At 60.2% G+C, this 23684-nt stretch overlaps 5 protein-coding genes across 12 annotated transcripts; 2 read left to right on the top strand and 3 right to left on the bottom strand.

Annotated features, from left to right (window-relative positions):
- Positions 1-1107: 1107 nt before the first annotated feature.
- SLC25A28 (solute carrier family 25 member 28) lies at positions 1108-5434 on the bottom strand. Its single transcript, XM_084526453.1, has 4 exons — positions 5120-5434; positions 4542-4770; positions 3677-3733; positions 1108-2214 (listed from the first exon to the last, which is right to left on the bottom strand). The coding sequence occupies exons 1-4, from the start codon at positions 5426-5428 to the stop codon at positions 1697-1699; spliced, it is 1113 nt and encodes a 370-aa protein (XP_084382579.1). The 5' UTR covers positions 5429-5434; the 3' UTR covers positions 1108-1696.
- A 480-nt stretch (positions 5435-5914) lies between these two features.
- On the top strand, positions 5915-10303 carry ENTPD7 (ectonucleoside triphosphate diphosphohydrolase 7). The gene is made up of 12 exons (XM_084526579.1): positions 5915-5970; positions 6260-6409; positions 6496-6701; positions 6776-6926; positions 7221-7324; positions 7466-7522; positions 7678-7826; positions 7902-8068; positions 8389-8713; positions 8816-8901; positions 9004-9165; positions 9291-10303. Exons 1-12 carry the CDS (start codon positions 5963-5965, stop codon positions 9508-9510), a joined length of 1785 nt encoding a protein of 594 aa, XP_084382705.1. The 5' UTR covers positions 5915-5962; the 3' UTR covers positions 9511-10303.
- A 599-nt stretch (positions 10304-10902) lies between these two features.
- On the bottom strand, positions 10903-12175 carry ATP6V0E2 (ATPase H+ transporting V0 subunit e2). 2 transcript variants are annotated; one of them, XR_014695217.1, is made up of 5 exons: positions 12018-12175; positions 11874-11921; positions 11647-11776; positions 11258-11453; positions 10903-11107 (listed from the first exon to the last, which is right to left on the bottom strand). XR_014695217.1 is itself a non-coding variant. In XM_084526593.1 (4 exons), exons 1-3 carry the CDS (start codon positions 12119-12121, stop codon positions 11683-11685), a joined length of 246 nt encoding a protein of 81 aa, XP_084382719.1. In that variant the 5' UTR covers positions 12122-12175; the 3' UTR covers positions 10903-11453; positions 11647-11682. The 2 variants fall into 2 exon arrangements, 1 of the variants encoding a protein (XP_084382719.1); XM_084526593.1 differs by having other exon boundaries at positions 10903-11453.
- A 325-nt stretch (positions 12176-12500) lies between these two features.
- COX15 (cytochrome c oxidase assembly homolog COX15) lies at positions 12501-16661 on the bottom strand. 2 transcript variants are annotated; one of them, XM_084526581.1, is made up of 8 exons: positions 16541-16661; positions 15894-16016; positions 15457-15643; positions 15059-15226; positions 14507-14588; positions 14010-14164; positions 12973-13086; positions 12501-12744 (listed from the first exon to the last, which is right to left on the bottom strand). In XM_084526581.1, exons 1-8 carry the CDS (start codon positions 16552-16554, stop codon positions 12613-12615), a joined length of 975 nt encoding a protein of 324 aa, XP_084382707.1. In that variant the 5' UTR covers positions 16555-16661; the 3' UTR covers positions 12501-12612. The 2 variants fall into 2 exon arrangements, with proteins under 2 accessions (XP_084382707.1, XP_084382706.1); XM_084526580.1 differs by lacking the exon at positions 16541-16661 and adding an exon at positions 16273-16502.
- CUTC (cutC copper transporter) lies at positions 16488-21359 on the top strand. Of its 6 annotated transcripts, none has more exons than XM_084526583.1 (10): positions 16490-16613; positions 16891-16962; positions 17043-17102; positions 17342-17551; positions 18499-18534; positions 18957-19090; positions 19772-19799; positions 20198-20303; positions 20466-20583; positions 20915-21359. In XM_084526583.1, exons 1-10 carry the CDS (start codon positions 16553-16555, stop codon positions 20954-20956), a joined length of 867 nt encoding a protein of 288 aa, XP_084382709.1. In that variant the 5' UTR covers positions 16490-16552; the 3' UTR covers positions 20957-21359. The 6 variants fall into 6 exon arrangements, with proteins under 6 accessions (XP_084382710.1, XP_084382709.1, XP_084382708.1 ...); XM_084526582.1 differs by having other exon boundaries at positions 16491-16613; positions 20466-20555; XM_084526585.1 differs by having other exon boundaries at positions 16491-16613; positions 20466-20559.
- Positions 21360-23684: the final 2325 nt, after the last annotated feature.

Genomic DNA, 23684 nt, shown 5'->3' with positions numbered 1-23684 from the left:
CGTATCCCCTCCGCACCCAGGGACACGCAGAGCGGTGAGGGCAGAGCCCCCAGCACCCCTTGTGGGGCAGCCCCGAGCCCCCAGGGACGCTGGCAGGCAGCACATACCACGGCTGTGAGCACATTTCCTCCAGGGAGTTATTCCAGGCATGGCCCGTCCATGGGATGGATGCCCCTCCTGCAGGCACGCAGGGAGCATCCCGCTGGGGCCAGGCGTCCCCACGGCACCCCACAACGGGATCCGTGGGCTCTGTAAGGCGGTACAAGCAAGCAAGGCATCAGTGCTCTGCACGTGGCCCCGTGGTTCCGCCTTGTTGGTCCGAGCTGGGTGGGACTCCGACAGAAATCAGTGTCAACATGGCTAAGAAAACAGTTTAAAAAAAAAACAAACAAAAAACAAAAAAGGTAATTTAATATTATTGAGAAAATATTGTGCAACTGTGTTTGCAGGGTTTTAAAATGCCCATCAAAGCACAAACTGGTCTACCCCAAATCAGGAGGCAGGAGCTGTGCTGAGCCCCAAATCCCCTATATCCCTTATGTGAGGACAGTGCAGAAACCCCCTGAGGGCCCTCCAGTGTCACCCAGCACTGAATTGCTCACTGCAATTCAGGCTGCTGCCCTGCCCGGCTCTGCTCTGCCCCCAGCCTGGCCAGTGGGGCTGGCACACGGCCCCAGGAGGGGAGAGGCTGCAGGGGAGAGGCAGGATGATCCCCAGCTGGGTAGTGCAGGACCCTCGGCCTTGCTGCTGTGAGGTGAAGCTGCTCTGAGCTGCCCCGTCCAGCCTCGTGGCAGCAGTGGCGCAGGGCTGCAGTAATGGGTACTTGGCTGTACGGAGACTTAGCAGGGGGCTGGGCTGAGAGCATTGCGTTCCTCACGGACTTTCTTCCACCATTTAACGCCTTTCTCCATCAAACTGCTGAAAAAGATGTCCTGCCCTTCACACAAAGACCTCCAAGCATGTGGGTGAATCTGCCCGCTGCTGCTCCCAAGGCCCTGGCAGACAGCGTCCCACCCGCCACCCTGATGAGAGCCACAAAAAAAGAGCCCAGCGCTGGGCAGTCAGAAGGGTCTCGTGCCACCTGAGAGCAAGAAGGGGATGCGACCATAGAGCAGAACTGTTTTTATTGGAGGTGTCAAGAGCAGGAACATTAACAAACCTACGACTCCCCTCCTCAAGTGCCATCCTTCCCCACCCACCACCACCACCACCAGGGCAGTCAGCGTCATGTGTGCGTGCTACAAGACAACGGCAAGGCTTACACTTTGCTTCAGCCAAAAGCCAGACAAAGCCTCCAGCATCCCCGGCGGAGCCGCTGCCCCCTCCTCGGCGACTGAGCTGAGCTGCGGCCCCGCCAGTGGCAGGGCAGGACATTCACCTTCCCCTCCAAGCAGGGGCGAGCTTTGCAGTAGAGGAGGCTTTTGTTACGGGAAGGAGAGGAGCACAGCTCCACCGAAGTGCCAGGGGACGTGACCTGGGCTGCAGCTCCCAGCAGGACATCTCTGAGGGCCCGGGAGAGAGCCAGCCGTGCAGCTGGAGCAGAGCTGCAGCAGCCCCGGGCAAGAAATAGCGTTGCTGAACCCCGAAGGGCTTTGCCGCCCCCTCTCTTCAACACAAACCAAACCGAAAGGGAGAGGGTCAGGAGACAAACCAGGAGGGGAGATGAAGCAGGTCTGGAGTCGGGTTCAGCTCTGGCTCACTTCCCAGCCCGACGCTCTTCCTGGCGCTTGGTGAGGATGTACTTGAAGAACTCGTACACGGACCAGGCGATTGCTGTCGAGGGCATCTGATAAATGACTCTGGCCTGGACCCCTCTGAAGTAGGCAGTCACACCGCCCACCTGGTACACCGTCCTGAAGGCATTGGCCATGCCTGTGATGTGTCCGCTGATGTTGGAGCTCAAGGCCAGGGATTCCTGGGTGTTGAGCAGCGTTTTGCAAACGTCCAAAGGCGTGGTGGCAGCAGCAGCGACGGCCCCTGCGCAGGCCCCGGAGACCACGTGGGAGCCTGGGTTGTACTGTCTGTGGGGGTTGAGCTGCTCCTGCAAGAACTCGTAGGTCATGAAGTGAATGGCTTGGAAGGGGATGTTCATGGTGAGCTGGGTGGTGTAGCTGCGGTAGAAAGCTCCAGCCCCTTCGTTGCGCCACACAGCCCGCACACAGTCCGTCACGCGCTGGTAGGGCGAGTTGTACATCTGCATCCGCTGCTTGACCACTTGGGACAGGCGGCAGCAGCAGCAGCAGCAGCAGCAGCCGGGACCCGGGCGCAGAGAGGAAGAGGAGAGAGAAAGGGTAAGGGTGAAGGCAGGCTCCCTGCGGGTGCTCGGCACTTCAGTCACGCTGGCTCAGGAGCTAAAGGCACACAGCTCCGGCCAGCAGCGTCCCGGCAGGGCTAGGCCAGTTTTCCATTTCCATCTGCACAAGGCAGCGCCGTCACAGCACCACCTGCGCACCCTGCAGCCCGCTCCAGGGCACGTCCCCATGGCCAGGTGTAAGGTTTGCCACCCGACGTGTGCACTCCACACCACCCACCTCTCCCCACCTGCCCCTACCGACCCACTGTGCAGGCAGAGGAAGCCCCTGCAGTTACTCTGTTATTTCCCAGATTTCTAGGTCTGTGTTATCCTGTCCCTCCTCGGCCACCCCATTCTGCAGCACGCCTGACACAGCCACCCCGCGGCAAGAACTGGACACCAAAATCCCCCCCGCGAAGGAGCGGAGCCCAGCACAGCCTCCAGCTGCCCGGCCTCCCCTAACTTAACACGTCCAGCAGGAGCTAAAAACGGTGCGCCTACAAATGCTACAGCCAGGGTAAGAAGAGTAGCTCCAGGCAAGGAATGACAACCGACCAGCCGAAGCAGCTGCCTGCTCCCGAGGGGCAGAGCCCAGTGGCAGGCAGGAGGAGGCCTTGCTGCCGGCAGGGGGTTCTGCAGGAGCGACACAGCCTGGGTCAGCTGGAGCTGGCTGCGGGGCTCCTGGCCAGGGCTGCCAGGCTGCGGGCACGGCCCCGCTCAGCACCGTGTGTGGTGCTTGCCACCGCAGCTGCTACCGCAGATCTTTACTCGCCTGCTGTCACGAGCCTCCCAGTTGTACGAGGAAGGAGTCTGTTCATCGCTGTCTGTACTCATTATCCCTCCCCTGCTCCTCCCGCCACCTTCACAGACGTTAATTAATTAAAAATCTTTCTCCTGTTTCCAAACCAAGCTTAACAAAGTCAGTGCCTTCCAGACATTCCCTAAGTTATCTTTTCTCCAGACTTCTTTAAGGTGACTTTTGTCCCTCAGCTTTTTCTTTTTCATCCTCACCACGTACCTAGAACCATATCACATCTTCCCAAGGAGCTTTAACCACAGCATTGTCTGGTTTCAGTGCACTTGGAATGACTTTGAGAGTGAGGATCACGTCTCTCTTGCTTTCTCTGCTGCTCCAGCTAGCTGGCAGCAGCAAAAAACCTTGCCTCCCTCCCTGCTCCTCCTCAGCTGAGGTTTGCTGTGCTCCCCAGAATGAATTCCCTCCACTTCCCAGCTTTGTAAGTGGCAGCCACTGGGCTCCTTAAATGCAGCCTATGCTGACCCCCAAAGGATCCCTGGGGTCAGGCGAGCAACAAGGACAGAGGGATGGGGGCAGCCCGGGCAGATCCCACTCCTAGACCCCCGGCAGGGCAGGCTCATCGTTACCTTCTGCAGGGTTCATCGCCGCGTCGTGGAGCAACGTTGCTACACACCCGGCTGCACCTGCAAAACAAGAACTGCCACATGTGAGGGGAGGAGGTGGCGAGAGACCCCGGGGCTCCACCACGACCCCGAGTCCCCCGCCAAAGCAAAGGAGGAAGTCCCCCCGCAGAGGAGGGCGAGATCCAAAGGCAGCCTCCATCTCCTGTCCGGAAGGCGGGCTGGTCCTCAGCAAATCCCACCCGAAAAAGAGTTCGACAGAGAGAAGAAGAGGAGCGCGACAGTCTGTCAAGTCTCGTGGGCCGGCCGGGACTCCCTCAATCCCAGCCCTCGCAGGCCACCGACTCGCAGGGGTCCCACAGGACGAGGGTGGCCGTACCCAGCACCACGCGGGAGGAGGAACCAGACAGCATTTTGCTGCACACCCGCCGAGGACGGGACTTGCCCAAAAGCACCACAGCACCACCAGCCCTGACCCCGCTGGGCGGGCTCCTGCACCACCAACCCACGCGGCCACGGCCGGTCCCCGCTCATCCGTCGGCGGCTCCCATCCACGGGCATCCGTCCTCGGGGGCCGGCGGCTGGCCACTGACCTGCGTCGAGCCACGGATACCTGGGAGCAGCTCGGGCGGGCACAGGAGCAGGCGGAGGCACGAGCAGCGCTTCGCCCGGCGCCGCTAGCTCGCGGCTGCAGAGAGCACAGGGCTTTAGCACATCCCTGGCCCCGCCACCCCCGCGGGGCTGCCTGCCCCCTCCCCGCCGCCCCGCAGCCCCCTGCCCGCTCCCCTCCCCGCCGTCCCCAGCCCCCGCTCGCCCCGTGCGCCTGGCGGGGCCCCGGAGGAGGGCGGCGGGGCCCCGTCGGGACGAGTACCGTTGGCCACATGGCTATTGCCCCCCGCGTGGATCACGTCGCTCAGTGTCTTTTTTAACTTCTCGTAGCAGGCGAAGTAGAGGGCGTGCGCCGGGCCGGCTCCGGTGGCGGTGATGTTCATGCCCCGCATGGGCCTCCAGACGCCCTCGGTCCGCACGATGCGCCACAGGGCCTCCAGCACGTTCCGGTAGCGGGCGGCGGGCTCCGGCCGCAGGCTCTGCATCCGCGTCTGGAAGGCAAACCCCGGGCGGGACGCCCGTCACCCCTGCGGCCCAGGGCGGGGGCAGCAGGGGGTGCACCCCCGGGACCGATCACCCCCAAACTGGTCACCCCCGGGTCCAACCCCTCCAGTACCGATCACCCCCGGTCTGACACCCCCGGTACCGATCACCCCCGGGTCCCATCACCCGGGCCCAACCCCCCCGGTCCCAATCACCCCCCGGTCCCACACCCCCAGACCCTCCCCCTCCCGGTTCACCCCCCCCGGTCCCGCCCCCCTCCCCTCTCTCCTCCCCCTCCTGCGCCCCCCAGGCCCTGCCCGGTGCCCGGTTCCCGGTGCCCTCCCCCCCCTCCGGCACCTTGACGCAGTCCACGGGGTACATCACGCAGTGCTCCATGACGCCCGCCACGGCTCCGGCCAGCATGTGCGTGGACACGGCGGCGCCCTGCGGCAGCGCCTCGTAGTCGGGGGCGGGCGGCGAGAGCGGCGAGCGCGGCTCGGGGCCACCGGGCGCCGCCTCCACCTCCTCCGCTCCCCCCCCGCCCCGCCGCGCCCGCCCCGCGCCGCCGCCGCCGCCGCCCATGAGCAGCAGCAGGACGCGGCCCGACTCCGCGCCGCCCCGCGCGCCGGGGCTGGCGCCCGCCCCCGCGCCCGCCCCCAGCTCCATGGCGCCGCCGCCGCCGCCGCCGCCGCCCCGGCCCCGCCGCGCCCCGCCCCGCCCCGCCGCCCGGCCGGCCAATGGGCGCCCGCCCGCCCCGCCGGCCCCGCCGCCCTATTGGCCGCCTCAACTTTTCGCCCCGCCCCCGCTCGCAGCCCGTTGGCCGGCGGGCGCCGCGACCTTTGGTCCGCCCGCGGGGCCGGCGGCCTGTTCCGCTCCGCGCGGGGACGGCGCCGCGCTATTGGCTGCGCCGCGCGTCACTCCGCGCCCGCGGCGCGTGCGGTTTATTTGGGCGGCGCCCATTGGCCCGCGGGGCCGGCGCCGCGATAGGACGAAAGTCCGCGGGTGACGTCACGCGGGGGGAAGAGGGAGCGGGAGGGAGGGCGCGACGGGGGGGGCGTGGCCTGGACGCGGGGAGGAACCGATTGGCCGCGGTGGGGCAGGGGGCGGGGCCGGGCTCCGCGGGCGCCCATTGGCTGCCGGGGGAGGGGGCGCTCGGTGACGTGGCCGCGGGGCCCCGGGGGCGATGCGCGGCGGGGGCACATGGCCCGGTGAGAGCAGGGACCGGGACCGGGACCGGGACCGGGACCGGGACCGGGACCGGGACCGGGACCGGGACCGGGACCGGGACCGGGACCGGGACCGGGACCGGGACCGGGACCGGGACCGGGACCGGGACCGGGACCGGGACCGGGACCGGGACCGGGACCGGGACCGGGACCGGGACCGGGACCGGGACCGGGACCGGGACCGGGACCGGGACCGGGACCGGGACCCTCGCCCTGCGCCCTTCCCCGGGGCTCCTCCGGTGCCCGCCCTGATCCCGCGCTCTCCCCGCAGGCTCTCCGTGCCCTGCCCGTGCCGCTCCCCGTGCCCGTGGTCCCGGCCGCGCCCGGTGGCGCTGGGGCTGGCCGCGGCCGCGGGGCTGCTGCTGCTGCTGGCCGCCGCCGCGCCCCGCCGCTGGGCTGCGCCGCCACGCCGGGGAGAGAGGTGAGTGCCCGAGGGGGGTACGGGGAGGTGATACCGGGGGTGGTGACACCGTGGGTGGGGGGTGACACCGTTCCCCGTGCCCGCAGGTACCTGTCGCGGCTGGAGGAGCTGGCGGCCACCGACACGGAGGACGCGGCGCTGAGCTACGGCGTGGTGGTGGACTGCGGCAGCAGCGGCTCCCGGGTCTTCGTCTACGTCTGGCCGCCGCACAACGGCAACCCGCACGACCTGCTGGACATCCGCCAGATGCGGGACCGCGGCAGCCGGCCCGTGGTCAAGAAGATCAAACCCGGTACGTGCGGCACCGGGCGGCGCCGGGCTGGCTCCAGGGGCTCGGGGCTCACGGCTCTTGCCGTGCCCACGCAGGGATCTCGGTGGCGGCGGCGGAGCCGGAGCGAGCGACGCCCTACCTGCGGCCCCTGCTGCGCTTCGCTGCCGCCCACGTGCCGGCCCCGAAGCACAAGGAGACGCCGCTGTACGTGCTGTGCACCGCCGGCATGCGGCTGCTGCCACAGAGGTGAGCGCGGCAGGGAACGGCCACGGGGAGGGTACCGGGAACGAGCAGTGAAGGCTCAAGGAGGGTTGGAGCCCGTGGGGAGGGAAGTTTGGGCAGCACGGGAGCCTTGCAGCCTCCTCGAGAGGAAACGCTTTGGTTTGGAGCCCGGAGCGAGCAGCTGTAGCTTCTTTCGTTTGTTTCTTCTGGAGGGTGCTGGGGCGCGCTGCAGAGGAACTGCGCCTCTCCCTGCTGCTTCCGTGGGGAGCAGCTCTCGGGGGCTCGCCCGGCCCCTGACCCCCTCCTGTGCCCTGGCAGGCAGCAAGCCGCCATCCTGGAAGACTTGGTGCAAAACATACCCCTGGAGTTCGACTTCCTCTTCTCCAAATCGCACGCAGAAGTGATCTCAGGGAAACAGGAAGGTAGGAGCCGCTGCTGCCACCTCCGCTGCCTCGTCCTCGTGCCCTAGCCAGGAGCACGCAGAGCTGGCATCGGACGCAGCCGAGCCGTGGGTGGGAGCATTTGCGTTCTGCCTGGGGGCAAACCCCTTCTGTCCCGCCCAGGTGTCTACGCTTGGATCGGCATCAACTTCGTCCTGGGCCGCTTTGATCACGAGGACGGTGAGTGGGGGAGCAGGCAGCACCCGGCCCTTTGGTGGCTGACCTCCGCCGTGCACGGGGAGGAGGCACCAACCCTGCCAGCGGGGCAGCAGGGTGACAGCAGAGGGCAGGAGCTGCCCCACTGCCCCTCGCTGACACGTGGCTGCGGGTTGCAGAGGAGGCAGCAGTGGTCACGGTAGCGGTGGGGGACCAGGCGGAGTCCCTGGTGCGGAAGCGCACGGTCGGGATCCTGGACATGGGGGGCGCCTCCCTGCAGATCGCCTACGAGGTGCCCAGCTCCGGAGCCTTCTCCTCCCCGCAGCAGGTGCGTACCCAACCGGGGGACGGCGCCGGCAGCAAACCCAGGGCTGTGGCTGATCGCTGCCCTCTGCTTCCTCAGGAGGAGGCTGCCAAGAGCCTGCTGGCGGAGTTCAACCTGGGCTGCGACGTGCAGCACAGCGGCCACGTGTACCGCGTCTACGTCAACACCTTCCTGGGCTTCGGGGGCAATTTTGCACGGCAGCGCTATGAGGAGCTGGTGCTGAACCAGACCCACGCCCACAGCCGGTACTGCTGCCGCGCCTGGAGGCGCCCCATTGCGAAACGGCCACCGGGGCCTTCCCGGTGCTCGCTCCCCCTTGGATTTGCCCCAGGAGCCGCCTGCAGTGATAACGGCTGCCACAGCCACGCTGGCAGCAGCGGGGTGCCAGCAGCACGGGCTTGGGCCTCACGTGGCACCCGAGCGCTGCCCTCCGAGCCCGGCAGGTTTATCAGTGCCACCGCCCGCTGCCTTCCCCTCCTCCAGCAGGGATTCCCTCAGCACGTCGTCCCGTCGCGTCCCCACCTCCAGCTCTTTCCTCACCTCTCATTTCTCGCTTCTTCCCCAGGCTGCACGGCCAGCAGACGGGGCTGAGCGCCGAGACCCCCTTCCTGGACCCCTGCCTGCCCGTGGGGCTGGAGGACACGGTGACGAGGGGCGAGCGAACGCTGCACATGCGCGGGCGAGGGGACTGGCAGGCCTGTGCCAAGCTGCTGCAGCCCCTCCTGGGGGGGGCCAACAGCAGCCAGGACTCCCTAACGGGGGCCTACAAAGCGCCCATTGACTTCAGCAACAGCGAGTTTTATGGCTTCTCCGAGTTCTTCTACTGCACCGAGGACGTGCTGCGCCTGGGGGGCTACTACAACGCCCCCACCTTCACTGCTGCTGCCCAGGTGAGCGCTGCCCCGACCCAGGGGACAGGGAGGCACTGTTATGGTGCTGGGAGGGAGTGGGGGATGTTCCTTGGGGCTGAACCCCAACTTCTCCTTCCCCAGGAGTACTGCAGCCAGAGGTGGGAGGTGCTGACCCAGCGCTTCCGCGGTGGCCTCTACTCATCGCATGCAGACGAGCACCGAGTGAAGTAAGGGGCCGTGGCTGTACCTCTGGGGGGGGCCTGGTGGGCTCGGCTTTGAGTCCAGCCCTGCAGCCACATCTGGCTGATGCTGCCGTGTGCTGTCCGCAGGTATCAGTGCTTCAAATCAGCCTGGATGTACCTAGTCCTTCACCAGGGCTTCCACTTCCCCCCGGACTACCCCAGCCTGCGCACAGCCCAGCTGGTGTACGACCGGGAGGTGCAGTGGACGCTGGGCGCCATCCTCTACAAGACAAGGTTTCTGCCACTCAGGTAATGCAGGGAGAAGGAGAAGTAGCTCCGGGGCTGTGCGGGGAGGGGTGGCAGCAGGACAAGGGCTCTCAGCAGCACTCCGTACCCAGCGCAGCTCCCCCTGACTCCAACTCTCCTCTCTGCAGGGATCTCCGGCAGGAGAACATCCGGCAAGCGCACGCCTCGTGGCTGCGCCTCTCCTTTGTCTACAACCACTATCTCTTCTTCGCCTGCATCCTGGTCGTAGCGCTGGCCATAGTCCTCTACCTCCTGCGGCTGCGCCGCATCCACCGGCGGCAGCAGCTCGACGCGCTGTGGCTGGACAAGGTGGTGCTGCTGCCGCCGGGTCAGGCGGGCGGGCCGTGACCCCGGGGGTGCACCCGCTGGCCAGCTGCACCTGCAAGACCAGGACTGAACTCCAGCCTGGGCTCTCAGGGCTCGGACACTTCCTTGAGGACCATCTCAGCTCTGCACTCCGTCATCTCCTCCTCAGAATCAGGGACTGGGGGACGAGGCGGCCCAATGGACAATGGAGCCCTCCTCTCAGCCTCGCCCCAGTCCTAATCTTTGCATTCCTTGGCCTCTGGCCTTCACCTTGCTGCAGGGGGTAGAGAAAAGCCTTTTGCTGCCACAGCAGGGTTGAACTGCAGCCCCTGCTGGTCCCTGGGAGAAGCAGGACTTCCCTGAGGCAGCCCAGTCGGGGCTGCAGCCTGAAGGACCAGGCTATCCTGACTCAGTCCCCAGTTTGCAGAGCAGCTCGGTGAGGAGGTGCTGCAGCCCGTGGCCTAGGCTGGCCTTTCCCCAGGCTGGTACAAACATCAGGGCTCAAAACGTTACTGCAGGAACCCCTGAGCCAAAAGTTCCCCCGAGCTGCTCTGCTGGGGCTGACCCTGCTCAGAGCCTTCCCTCTTGGTGCTGTGCTGTCTGCTGCAGCCTCCCCTCCCCAGAACAATCCTCCTGCAGTCTTAATCGGTACCCAGGCACAGCACTGAGGGCTCAGGGACTGTTTCCCAAGGCCCCACCAAAGCAGACTGTGCTTCCTTTCATTCCTTCCCTCCTAAGCATGGGGCATCCCACGGTTAATCGGGCACTAAGTGCAAGGACCAGTGGTTCTTGCCCCGTGAACGCAGGCTGGGCCTGCCTCTGGGGCAGCCACCTCGCTCCAGCTGTGCTGGGGGCGCAGGGGGGCAGCTCAGGGCTGGGGCTGCCTTCTGCATCCCTCTGTGCACCAGCACAAGCCCTGTTCCTCTGGGGCTGGAGTCCGGACCAACCAAAACAAGCTCTTTACTTTTACTTGAATTCATCTATGACCATTCCTGTAGCAATAAAAAAAAAGCCTTGAGCCATCCAGCTGTTGTCTTGTGCTCTAGAGTGAGATCCAGCCAGGGGGCTGCAGGCATGCCCGTGAACCCGCAGCCCTCTGCCTGGTGTTGGTTCACGTGGCTGGGACTTGCTGCTGGTGTGGGGCAAGGGAGGTGCCTTGGTGCCAAGAGCTGCTCTGCACAGCTGAGCTCACTGAGCAGCTGTGATCCTCCCAAATAATGCTGCCCACCTCTTTCCACAGCACACGCCATGGTTTATCTGTGACCCTGGTCCAAAGGACTACCATGCAGGTGGCATCAAGGATAAGATCTGCCCTGCAGACATGCTGCCACCTTTTCCTCAACAGCTGAGGATCCCGGCCTTGTTCTCACCACAAGAGCAGGGCTAGGGGTGATGGGGGAAGGGAGACGATCAGAATAAAGCCCAGACTTCCTCTGCCTCCAAGCAAGTGACTGCTTCCAGCATCACTTACTAAAAGAAGGATTTATTTCCACAACACAAACTTAACACAGACAAATAAATAAATACAGATAAGTTATATCTGATAAATAGGGGCAAGGGACAACTCCATAAGTTCTCAGAACATGGACACGGGTAGGAATGATGGCAGTACCTAGACACTACTGCAGCACCCTGGCTGCTGGGGCAGGAGATGACAGGGCCCCCCTCCAGCCCCAGGCTGCCAGGCAGAGCCCCCGGCCCCACACCCCAGCACCTCCCGCATCGCACCCCTGCCAGCCCGCATCCTCCTGTGGCACCAGCCTTCTCTTCTCCTACCCTCAGCAGGGACCAGGGTGGCTGCAGCCAGGGACTGATGGCAGGGAGGTTGCTGCCTGCAGGAGCTCCTCATCCCGGCCAGGGGCACTGCCTGCAGCCAGCAGGGATGCAGAGCTCAGGATGCGCTGGGGCTGTGGGTCCGGCCTCTGGCCCAGCACCTCTGGGGGCTGCCTGGGACGGGAGGGGAGATGCTGGAGCAGCAGCGGGAGCTGGGGGAGGAAGAAAGGGAGATGTTAGCACTGAGCTGTGCCCAGAGAGAGCTCAGGTGGGGGTGCTTGGCTTGCTGAGGCCCAGCTCGGATGCAGCACCCCCACGCTGGGCTCAGCACCCCGCGGCCCCACAAACCGAAGCAGCTCCCATCCGCAGGTTTTGGGGACACGTCGGCCGTCCCTGCCCACTCACGGTGACGACGGGGGGCTCTCCGTTGGGGTGCGGGGCTCACTCCCAGAGGAAGCGCACGTACCAGACGGTCTCGTTCTTCAGCTGCGGCCCGAACAGCGGGTTGGCCTGCGCCAGGATGGCGATCAGCCAGCTGCGGACAGACGGGGGCCGTGAGGCGCGGGGCTGGGGGGGGAGGCAGGAGGGGAGGGAAGGAGGCCGGGAGGGCCGGCTGCAGGCCGGGTACTCACAAGAGGTAGCAGCACACGGCGGTGGTGACCAGCATGGTGATGATCACCCTGCGGAGACAGCGGGCTCAGGGCGCGCTGCCCGGCCCCGTTCTCCCCGGTACCCCCCGGTTCCCCCTCAGTCCCCCCCCGGACCCCCGCACTCACCCGCGGTTGGGCCCCTTGGGCACGAACCAGGGGGCGGCGACGCCCACGAGCCCCCAGAAGGCGGAGAAGAGGACGAGCGGCAGCGCGAAGCTGTGCGCAGTCATGGCCTCCCCGCTCCGCTCCGCTCCCCGCCCGGCGCCCAATCAGCGCGCGGCGCGCCACGGCGCCGCCGCCTCCCATTGGACGAGACGCGCGAGGAAGCCCCGCCCCTTTCCCACTGCGCCGCGGCCTCAATGGGGGGGCCCCGGCCTCAATGGGGGGGGGCCCCGGCCTCAATGGGGGGGGGCCCCGGCCTCAATGGGGGGGGGCCCCGGCCTCAATGGGGGGGGGCCCCGGCCTCAATGGGGGGGGGCCCCGGCCTCAATGGGGGGGGGCCCCGGCCTCAATGGGGGGGGGCCCCGGCCTCAATGGGGGGGGGCCCCGGCCTCAATGGGGCCCCGCAGCCCGCGCCTCCCGCCCCTCAAGCAGGCAGACACCAGCGGCTGGGTGACAGCAGCTCCTTTATGGCACACAGCCCGACCTCCGGCCCCGCCGCCGCGGTGGTGGTGGTCACGGTGGTGGTGGTGGTGGAGGTTGTGCCTCCCGGCCTCCGCGGTCACTTGGGCAGCCTCCGCAGCTCGGCCATGAGCCACAGCGCCACGCTGAGCAGCGCCAGGGAGCCCGACTGGTGCGTGGCGGCCAGTGGCGTGGGGACGTAGAGCAGCAGGGTGCTGATGCCCAGGCCCACCTGGCAGGAAGGAACAAGCGTGAGCGTGGTTGCTGACACGGCACCAAGAACAAAATTTTGACAAAGGCAGGCCCACAACCAGACCTCCCACCCTCCAAATCAGCCTGTGCAAGCAGTGCCATCTCCCAGCTCCAGGCTCTTCATGCAAGCAAAGATCTTGCACCGCTTCCATGATTGGGAAGGGTCTGTCTTGACCACGTTTTGCAAAGGAAATAAAATAAGAAGTACCTGCATGCAAGCCACAGCCAGTAAGGAAGCCACTGCTGTCCTGGTCCTGCGAGGGAGCGGGATCTTCCGCGAGAAGAGGTACAGCGCCGTGATGGCTGTGACTGTGGCAGTTCCCTAAAGAGGGAAATGAGGTTGTAGTGGGAAGGAGGAACAACTGTCCTTTGAGAAAAGTCCAAAGGAAAGGGGTGCAGATGCCTTTGGCTGCACCTTCCGTAGAGCAAAATCAATTCTGTGATCACTAACTGTAGGAACAGTTCATAGCCAGGACCAAATCCTGGTGTTCCCATGCCCCCCACCAGGTTAACCCTGAAATTTAACCCAAGTTACGGAGAATTCAATTTTTCTCTGAATTAACGCTTTACTTCCCAATGGCTTTTCCTCCTTTCTTCAATGTATTAGGCCATATTTTTGCCCTCTGTCCATCTGTCACCTTGACAATTAAAGGTGGAAGCTGTCAGCTGGAAAAGTGATCTCATTTTCACCACTCAGCCACAGTTCCCCAGCATTATCTCATCACATGTCACACCAGATTCCTCTTCTAAATCACTTAATCCTTTCTTTCAGTCTTAGCAATGGCTTAGCCCACAGCAATGCCAGCAGCGTTACTTAATATCCAAATTGCTCTGAGCTTTTTTCCCCACAAGGCACTGTTGGTGTAAAGGAACTTGAGAAATGCTAGAGGAAGCAGACACCACTCAGTAGTGAGATTTCCAAGTTTTATTTCAACACAACATCCACAGACATTTCCGCAGCGAGGGCTACCCTGATCTGCAGCTGATGTTATGGAAAACGAGACACAAAGAAATGACGCCTGTAACTTGGGCAGGAAGACATCCTTAAGGAAGGAGACCACATTGGAAAAAAACAAATGAGTGCTAACCTCCCTCTTTCTTCGGAAGCAAGTCGGTGACAAAGCTCTCAGGACCTCAGGACGCCCTGGATATCACTCACACTGACAGAGCCACAGCCCAAAGAGGACAGCGTGGCTGTACGAAGCAACCGGGAGGAAGCAGACACAGCAGGAAGATGGCACTTACCAAGATCCTGTGATCGAACTGTACAGTGGTAGGATTCTCAAAGATATTTCTCAGCGTGGGGGAGAAGGCGAGAAGGTCGTCTGGGATCCATCGTTCCCCCATTTTGGGGAAGGAATTGTACACAAGGCCAGCGTCCAGCCCTGCCACAAAGGCACCTGCAATTCCAGAGCAGAGAACAAGGCTGCTGGACGAGGTACAGACGGCACCCCGGGCACAGCTCTTAAGGGCAGCCTGATGCAAGAACACAGCCTGATCCTGAAATTCTCTGGGAAACATATCCAGAGATCACACAGCAGCACACAGGCGGTGCGGCACATCTCTGCCTGCTCAGAACTTCCCAGTAAGTGAAGATCTTGAATATAAATGCCCTGAAAGGAATTAAGTTTTCCCAGAGAACACAGTGTTGTTTTTTTTTTTGCAGTTCCCAGTAGGCCAGAAGGGAAACAAGGCAGAGAGAAGCAAGCCATGGACAGGACAGGGATATGAAGCGGCCTTACCTGAAAGAGCCGTAAGAAAAACGAGAGCTGTGGTGCCATGAGCAAAGTGCCTCAGGCGCACGAGCTGACGGGTCTCAGGTAACTGTAAAACAAAGTGAAAAGAATTCAAGAAAAGCGTTTCCAGTGCTGTTTGCAGCAAGTGAGGAAAGCTTTCATTGCATATACAGGCTGACAGGTTGGTGTGTATTTTACAGGAGGGATACAGGGGGCAACACACAGCACAGCCACACTTCAGCGGTTCCTCAAAACCACAAGTAATCAAGTCCAACCTCATGCAGAAACTGAAGTGTTAGCATAAATCATTTAATCCAGGCAGGCGGACACCCGCCTGAGCTTGCAGGAACTCTGAGACTAATCACTGTTGAGTGTGAGTATAACAGTCCAAATCAAATGAAACATCCCATAACTGTCAGCAAATATCCTTCCTACAAGCTTCCAGGAACAGGATAAAATGGAAGTAACCATCACTCCCCACACCCTTTCCTTTACCTCACATCCCCCACCCTCCAAACGTTACGCTGTGCCTTCAGCTGCTGACGCACCCCCTTGTACCTGGTGTCGCGGCAGCAGCAAAGAGAGCCCCGTCCACAGACTGGCAGAGTACAGAACCAGCGCGGAGCCGAGATGCGCTGCGAGGCGGTACTGGCTGACCCGAGGAATGTCGTAGGAATCTGGCTTTTCTTCCAGTCCGCTCTTGACCATGTACCAGCCCAGCAGCCCCTGGCAAAACAACAGAGGGTGAGAGCCAGCTCCCCCATCCCATAAAAGAGAAAGTCAGAGAAACATTAGGGGTCAAATAACTTGTTTCTTCCATCCTGAACCACCTTACCAGCACTGATCCCCTCCTCCGCCCAAAAATCTTTCATTAACCCCAGTGTTTTGACTATGCTCAGTCAGGGAATGTTCACAGGAGATAGCACATCTATTCCCCGTGGCTGCAGAGCGCTCACCTGGAAGCACACGAGCCCGCAGAGTGCAAGGACACAGCCCTTCATGGGGCGGCTGAGCCAGCCCTTCCTCCAGAAGTATGCAGCTGGCAGGATGTAGGCCAAGCCCACAACGCGGCCCCACATGCGGTGCGAGTACTCCATGTACCAAATGAACTTGAACTCTGTCAGTGTCATGTCGTGATTCAGGCTGTTAAGGGCGTTAAAACAAAGAACTGCTTTAACGTGGTGCCACTGTCTGGCTTCCCATAACGAGGGATCACTTTCCTCCAGAAAAGGAGGTGACAGTGAAGGAGGGTGACTGCGTGTGGCCACCACCAGACGGGCTCTGCTCGTCTTGCTGGTGGTATTAGAGGGCATTCCTGTTCTCGTGAGGGCTCCCAGTGCTGCACAGCCACAGGAGCGATGCTCCCAGCCCCATCCCATGTCTGAGTGCTCACATTTTGAACTCGGGGAACTGCTGGTACTTCCGGAACTCCGCTTCCCACTCCTGCTGCGTCCTCGGGGGTTTCATCTCCTTCACCAGGTGCCAGTCGACCATGGAAAGGCCGGACTCTGTCAGCCTGTGAGCAGACACGGGTCACTCCCTGAGCGTTACATTACCGACAGCCGCTGGCTGTAGCGGGCTGCACTGAGAGAGCTGGGGAAAGGGCAGGGAGCTGGGGAAGGCCCGGGGACGCCCAGAAACGCCTGCAAATCATCCCCAGCTGCTACCCCCGGCCCCCTCCCCTTACAGCCAGGGCCGGAGGCAGGTGCGAGGCTTCCACCTCACTCCCGGTGCCGCTCAGCGGGGACCCCCCCAGGCCGGGCCGCCCTCACCTGGTGACGCCGCCCAGCACCACGGCCCCGGCCACGGCCCCGCTACAGGCGAGCAGCCACCGCCCCACGGCGGCCGGGACCGGGACGGGCGGCGGCGGCGGCTGCTGCTGCTGCTGGAGGCCGAGGAGCCGCGTCCGGGCCCCGTCCCCGCCCCGCACCGGGCCCAGCAGCCGCGCCCCGGCCCCGGCGCCGCGCAGCACCCGCAGCATCGCGAGCGACCCCGGAAGTGGCGGCGCCGGAAGCCGCGGCGAGCGCTTCCGGCCGTCACCTGGGCGTCACCATGACGATCCCGCGGCACGTGACCCGGAGCCAGCAGCGACCCCCGCGCGCCGCCAGCGCAGGTGAGGGGAGGGCGCGGGGCGAGGCGGGGGCGGGGCCCGGGGGTGGTGGGCGGGGCTTAAGGGGGAGGGGGCGGGGCTTCCTCCGCCGCGCGCGCGCTGCGGCCTCGCCCCCTCGCGGCCCGGGCCCGCGCCCTCCGGCGCGGGCCCGGGCCGCGAGGGGGCGAGGCCGGAAGCGGAAGCGGAGGAGGCGGAAGCGGAAGCGCGGCGGGAGCCCGAGCGGCACGGAGGACGCCGCCATGGCGCGGCCCGGGTTGACGGCTCCGCTGCCGCCCCGCAGGCATGGAGGATGGGTTCCTCATGGAGGTGTGCGTGGACTCGGTGGAGTCGGCCGTCAATGCGGAGCGCGGAGGTGAGGCACCGGGGAGAGAACCGGGGGGGTGGCGGGGAGGACGGGGCCCGCTGTGAGCCGCTGCCGCCGCCTCTCCGCAGGTGCCGGCCGGATCGAGCTGTGCGCGGGCCTCGTCGAGGGAGGAACCACGCCGAGCATGGGTGAGGCCCCGTGCCCGCACGCGGACCCCCCCGGTGCCCCCCTTTTCCCGATTTCTCCCTTCCCCAGTTTCCCCCTTCCCCCCGGTTCCCCCGTTTTCCCGGTTCCCTCTCCCCCCGTGCCCGTTCCCCCCGGTACCCGCCCCCCCGTGCCCTCCCCAGGCCCATCAGCTCGGCCGGCACCCCCTCCCTAACCCACCTTCTCTCTCTTTCTCCTCTTCACCTCTCTCTGTCCCTACCAGGCCTCCTGCAGGTGGTGAAGCAGTGCGTGCGGGTCCCGGTGTTCGTCATGATCCGGCCCCGCGGCGGGGATTTTCTCTACTCGGACCGGGAGGTGGAGGTGATGAAGGCTGACATCCGCCTGGCCAAGCTGCATGGGGCTGACGGGCTGGTGTTCGGGGCTCTCACTGAGGATGGGCGCATCGACACGGAGCTCTGCACGGCGCTGCTGGGTAAGAGCGTCCCTATCTGCGAATGCCGAGCTTGGTGTGGTGCCATCGTGAGCAGGTGTCATAGTTCTGTGTTGCTGTTTGTGGTGCTGTGGAAGGCACTGTGTAAGTGCCTTGGTCTGCAGGCTTTGTGTCCTTGCCCCTCTCTTCACTTTTTATCAGTATCACGTACTGTCATACCTGCAGCATATTAAATAGGTAAGAGGAACTGCAGATCAAGAGCTGCTGCTGCTCTCTCCCTTTTTCTTTGCCCTTTGTTCTTATTCTAAAGTCCTGTGGCAAACTGTTAGGCCAGACCCTCAGCGTATAGCAAGAGAGGAATTTGCTTCCACATCTTTTCCATTAGCTACGTTCTGAGCCAAAGAGCACTGAGCCTTTCTCTGGTGGCATGGAACTGGGATTTTTGTGTGAGGATGGAAGTGGTGGATGGAGTACAGCATGAGAGAGGGATCTTGCCAGCATTTGCATCCATTAAAGCAATGAGGTGCTCTGCTGGGCCCAGAGTTTTCAGGGCAAGAGGCAGTTAGGTTTCTTTTTGTAGAAGTAGATAAGCTTTACCTAGTAAATTGTTGAGCACCATTGGCAAAGTTTGTTATGGACTGATTTAGAATAGAAATTAGGGGTAGTGAAAGAAATGAGACAAATCATATCTCTTGCTTTCAGAGAGCACTGGTCCTGTCCCTTTTCCTTGGTAGATGAGACAACTTCCATACTTAGTTCCTGCAGAGAAACTTGTCTGGCAAGAGTAGAGGATTTTTTCCCAACCAAAGAAGCTGGACAAGGAGGAGCAGCTGTAGCTGTGCGGTTCCCAGCAAGTGCTGGGAGTGTTCTGAGCTCCCCAGAATGGGCCTCAGAAGCCTTTTTCCTCTTTTACCTTATTTACTTTTCTGGTTCTAGCACAAGGGACTCTCCCTACCAGCCCAGACTGACCATGTGCCTTCTTATTGCAGCTGCGTGTCGTCCCCTGCCTGTCACATTTCATCGAGGTGAGTCACCGGGCACAGGGCCCTATCATGGACCAGCCTCTGCTCTGCTGACGGAAGGTGGGGCTGGGAGGTAGCTGGGCTTAATGGATGTTGGTCTTCCTTTGGAGGTGGGGGAAAGCTGTGTGTGCTTCGCAAGAGTACGCTGTGGCTGTGCCCTTTGCCCAGGAGGGAAAAAGTCCAGGGGGTCCAGGCTTGGTGGCAGTGTCACTGCCCTGTGGGGGGAGGAAATGTTGAAATGTTCAAGGAGCTGAGCGCTGCAGCCCTGCTGCGAGGGCAATGTCATAGCTGGGAGCTGTGCCTCCTTGCAGTGGTGAAGAGCTGGGAGAAGGGCCCTTCCCATCTCCTTTTCCCTCAGCTGGGGGCGGGAGCAGGGTTTGAGCAATGAGCTGCGTGATTCCTGAGCTGTTCCGTTGGTCTTGTAGCCTTCGACATGGTGCATGACCCTCAGGTGGCACTGGAGACCCTGATTTCTCTGGGGTTCGAGCGTGTGCTGACCAGCGGCTGTGACAGCTCAGCGCTGGAAGGATTGTCTTTGATTAAGAAGCTTGCAGAGCAGGTGAGTGTTCCCTCTGCTCCACTGGGTCACCTCTGCTCCTCTGGCTTCTTCTTGGGCATTGCCTGGAGGCAGCTCCTGTGTGGTAACCCTGATTTCTGTGAGGGAGCTGCTGTCCAGGAGCTCTTTCCCCCCACCTCTGGTTTGGCTTTAGTCTGTTTTTCCAAGTCCCTGTGGGTTGGATCCCTGAAGTCTCCTGCAGCAAGGGCTGATTGGGCTGCTCTTGCTCATGAAAAGGAGGGAGGTAAGAGTCAGTTTCAGGACAGGGCTTTGGCTGCAATTTGGGGCAGCAGTGCCCGTATGAGCTGCCCTTTAGGGCTCTGATGCTTAGAAACGTGGCTGGGAAGCTGCTGCTGTGGTTAACTCGCACAGGCAGCAGCGTGAGGGCTCTTCTGGGGTGTCTCAGTTCCTGTTAGGAAAATGCAATATGTTTATGAGGGGTAGTCAGGTGAGATAGAGGCAATGGGAAATGGTGACGAGTTGCCTCAGCTGTAAGGCTTTTCTGCTTTTCTTAGTCAAAATGGGAATAGGACAAAAAAGATGGGTGAGAGTGTGAATCATAACCTGTGGTGGCATTTGTGAGCTTTCTGAGGGCACGGTACACAAGCTTTCATTGCCACCACATAATGGCACTCGGGGACATGGTGCTGTGGCAGTATCACTAATATGTTTCTCTTCTTTCAGGCAAAGGGCAGAATTGTGGTTGTGCCAGGTAATTATTATTATTTTTTTTCTTCTTATCTGTAACAGGTCCAGTTTTCTCTGGCTCCTATTCCTTAGCCCCTTGCCCTGGGTTGTGCTGCCTCATGGGGCTTTCTGAGCCCGGTCCCCAGCAGGGAGGTGCTCCTGCCCTGCTGTGAGTAAAGGCCTCAGAGCCTGCAGCTGCTCCTCACTGAAGGATCTGGGGACAGTTCTAGATCCGTGGGAGAGCGTGAGCCATGGCTTCTCCCATCTCTTCACAAGTGCCAGGGTCTCCATTGTCTCAAGGGCTCTTTCTCCCTCTGTGCAGATGGCACTGATCCCTTAGCGGGTAGATCCCAGGGGTGATGGAGGGTTTGTGGCGGTTCTTTCCGTGCTGGATGTGACATAAACAGGGATTCTTCCCACCAGGGGGTGGCATCACGGAGCGCAACCTGCAGAGGATTCTGGAAGGCTCTACTGTTTCTGAGTTCCACTGCTCTGCTCGCTCAGCCCGGGACTCAGGGATGAAGTTCAGGTAACTGGTTATATTTTGACTATTTTCTCGCAATCCTGTGTAAGGGAAAAGCTGGATTTATGTGAACATAAGTTTGTAGAAGAGGTGTAAATTTCAAACAGCTTTCTGGGTGCTAATTGTGCTCTCGTGGTTGGGATCGTGATGCCTGGCTCTGTTCTTCAGCGTATGCATCCAGCGGTGCTCATCATCTGGACTCAAGCTCCAAGCACAGCCAGATCCTTGGGGCATTCCCTCTGCTACTGCTGCCCTAGGGTTTGTGAGTGTGCGTGTGCTTGGGAAGGCAGGTTCTGGTCTAGTTGCCTTTGACCTGTAAAACTGCTGTGTGTGGCTTTTGGGTGGCCTGTGGGAGACACCTCTGTGCACAGTGGGGAATAGTTTACATTTGATCACAGGTGTGCGCTGAGTTTCTGTAGGTGCTTTTTTTTTCTGTCCTTTGAATTATTCTTTGTTCTGTCACTGTCTCTCATCTTTGTTCTGGGTGGGACTAGCAGGTATTCCAGCAACTGCTGACACTGGGGGAAATGGTATCCTTAATGTCTCACTCACTTAAATCACTTAAATCTCACTCACCTGTATCACCTGCAGCTAGTAACCAGTCGTTTTCCTTACAGAAATCCAAACGTTGCCATGGGAGCATCCTTCTCTGCCCCTGAATACTCCATAAAGGTGGCAGATGTGGCCAAAGTGAGGACCCTGAACGCAATTGCAAAGAACATCCTGTAGTGGAAGGAACTGTGCTGGGACAAGAGCGATGAGACTCCAGGGTCTTCCCTGCCACATGGACAGATGTGTACCGCTTCCGTCCTCAGGCTGCAGAGGATGCAAACTAGGTGACGAAGCCTGACGTCTCTTCCCTTGGTTTCCCCTGAGTGACCAGTCCCTGGCCTGGCTGGAAACTTGGCGTTGGCCATTTTAAATAAAAGGACTCATTTCTGGACGTTGTGGCAACAAGCTGCTCAGCAATACTAGGGGAAGAAGGGAGCTGAGCACGTAGTGGAGAACGACTTGTGTAGCACTGCATGTGATCGTCAAATAAACACTGCAGCTGCTCCCCTCTTGCCGTGTTTTTTTTTTTTCTTTTTTTTTTTTAATTTAATTTTACAAATAGAAGTGTGTGATCTATTTCACATAGTTCAGTACATTGTGCTTTGGTGTCAGTTTTAGATAGTTACTGTGAATGGAGTAGTCCACATGAGCTCATCTGTGTAATGTGAGGCAGATTGCACAGGAGATACAAACATTTACCAGGGGCAAGGTAACGGCAAATAAACACCGAGCTAAAAATGTGACTAAAACCCTAGTCATGCGTCAGGACAGCTAGGTCTGAGAGCAGCAGAACAGAGATAAGCGTTGGAATTAGTCAGCCTCCGGTCGCACCAAAGGAGAAAACAATCACATCTAGAATCTAGAATGCCAGGGAGGGAAGCATCATAGTCACAGCTGGAAGACAAGGCCTGCTGTGGTGGATAGCTGGGGATTAGAAATCCAGCAGCTGCTAGATAAAGAGAAGCACAAAAAAGCTGTCGATACGTAGAGGTGACAGAGGTGATAAACACGTGATGTACACAATGGGAAGAAGTCTACCGACGTGACTGGTTAGGTGAGCTAGTTGGGAGCCAGCTACAGAGTGAGAGTGCTCGAGGGGGACAGGGAGTAGATAATGAGATTCCTTGGGAAGCCAAGGGGCTTTTCTCAGGGAGTTTCCAGGTTCTTTTCCTGACATGAAGCACAAACCATATGTTTATTCTTCAGACAGTGCTCGGGGGGAAAGAGCCTGCGGAGTTACTGTTGGCTAGTCAGAACTGATGCCCCCAACAACAGAGATTCTTACAAAGTGTAAAACTTCAGATTTGGGTTCAAATTTGTCTGCCCATCTTGGCTGTGGCATGCAGTCAGGAGAATGTAATATCTGAAAAGGTGGCAGCAGCATGGAATGAGGTAGTTGAAAACCTGTAACAAAAAGACTACATAGCTGCATCTCAGAGGACACATCCACCTTTCACATGGATCCAACAGAGGTATCAGTGTTTCCCAAAACATGTCTCAGGAGCATACGTGGTATTTCTTAACATAAGAGCTGTGAAACGAATGGCTGCTTTGTGTGCATCGCAGCCTTTTCCAGCACTGGCTGATGTGCAGTCAGTAGGAAGGATTCCAAGTCAGAAGGAATGGTTTCATGCTGTAGTTCAGGCCACCTGAGTTCATGGAGTGGTTTCATGTATGGATATAATCACTGTAGTTCTGGACACCTGAGTTCATGGCTTAAGTTGTGAGATTTCGTGAGTCACAGTGGTGATTAAGATATCTTGGAGGTCTTTTCCAACCTAACTGATTTGATGATTCTGTGTTATCACAGTGGCACGACTGTAACTCAGTGGGAATGTTCTGCTGACACAGCCCTCTGGTATCATACATGCAGAGTGCTGTTCAATTTGCGTGAAGGGTTTTTGTTTGTTTGTTTTTTAAAAGAGACTTTTGAACTCAAAGTGCTTTACCATAACAAAGCAGAGAAACCAACTCCTCAGAAAGGGAGATGAGCAGCGAGGACTGGACTAATTTGCAGATTGCCTTGCAGAAGTCTCCTTCCCAGACCAGATTGGGTGAGACAGAAAAGAAGGAGCGCTGCTTTTGAAAATTTAAGTTATAAGATGTTGGACCACATGTGGGTAAAAACGGGGAGCATAGAGAAGTGTGGTATTGTTGGCCAAAGAGTAGTTAACACTGCTCAGAAGGTAAGGTTGTGAGCTGTAGTGACAGGAAAGACCACAGTGTGGACCACAGGGTGATTCAGTTCAGTGATTTCTTGTCTAACACATCAGGTTGCTGTTCTCATCAGCAGTACATTGGTGCTGGCCTGGAGGACATATCACGGGTTAGCTTTCCTAAAAAATAAATAAAGAAATTGAAGAGGATTTAATCAGACAAGGCAATAATAATTAACCAATCAGTTAGACATTGGACCTTCCTCTGCTGTTGATGGCAAGGGGGCTGTTCCTGAGCAATTACTCATTGTATTACCCTTGACTTCTGAGCTATTAAATGAACAAATGAGACAGCAAAATCCTTTCAGTCCCTGTACCTTTCCCTTTTACCTAATGTTCCTCAAAAGCTTGCATGACAAAGCAAATCCTGTTCTAGCCTTAGGAGAGCACCATCCCCACCTGGCCCTTCACCTCCACCTGTCTAAGTAGGAGGGGGATGACTTAGTGGCAGTCCCCCTCCTCAGGAGTGGTCCCCTGGCTGTCTCAGGTACCGAGGGTTGCCTTAGAACGGAGATGGAAAACGGTTTGGGTTTTGTGGTTGGCCACCTGCTGTAACCCACAGCTGCGTGCTAGTGAGCACAGGGATGTGGGAAAGGGAGAAGCAAAAGGAAAAGTTGGG

Source organism: Aythya ferina (genome assembly GCF_964211825.1).
Source record: "Aythya ferina genome assembly, chromosome: 7".
NCBI lineage: Eukaryota > Metazoa > Chordata > Aves > Anseriformes > Anatidae > Aythya > Aythya ferina.
The sequence above is the reverse complement of the archived record's forward strand: the minus strand, read 5'-3'. Positions and strand labels throughout refer to the sequence as shown.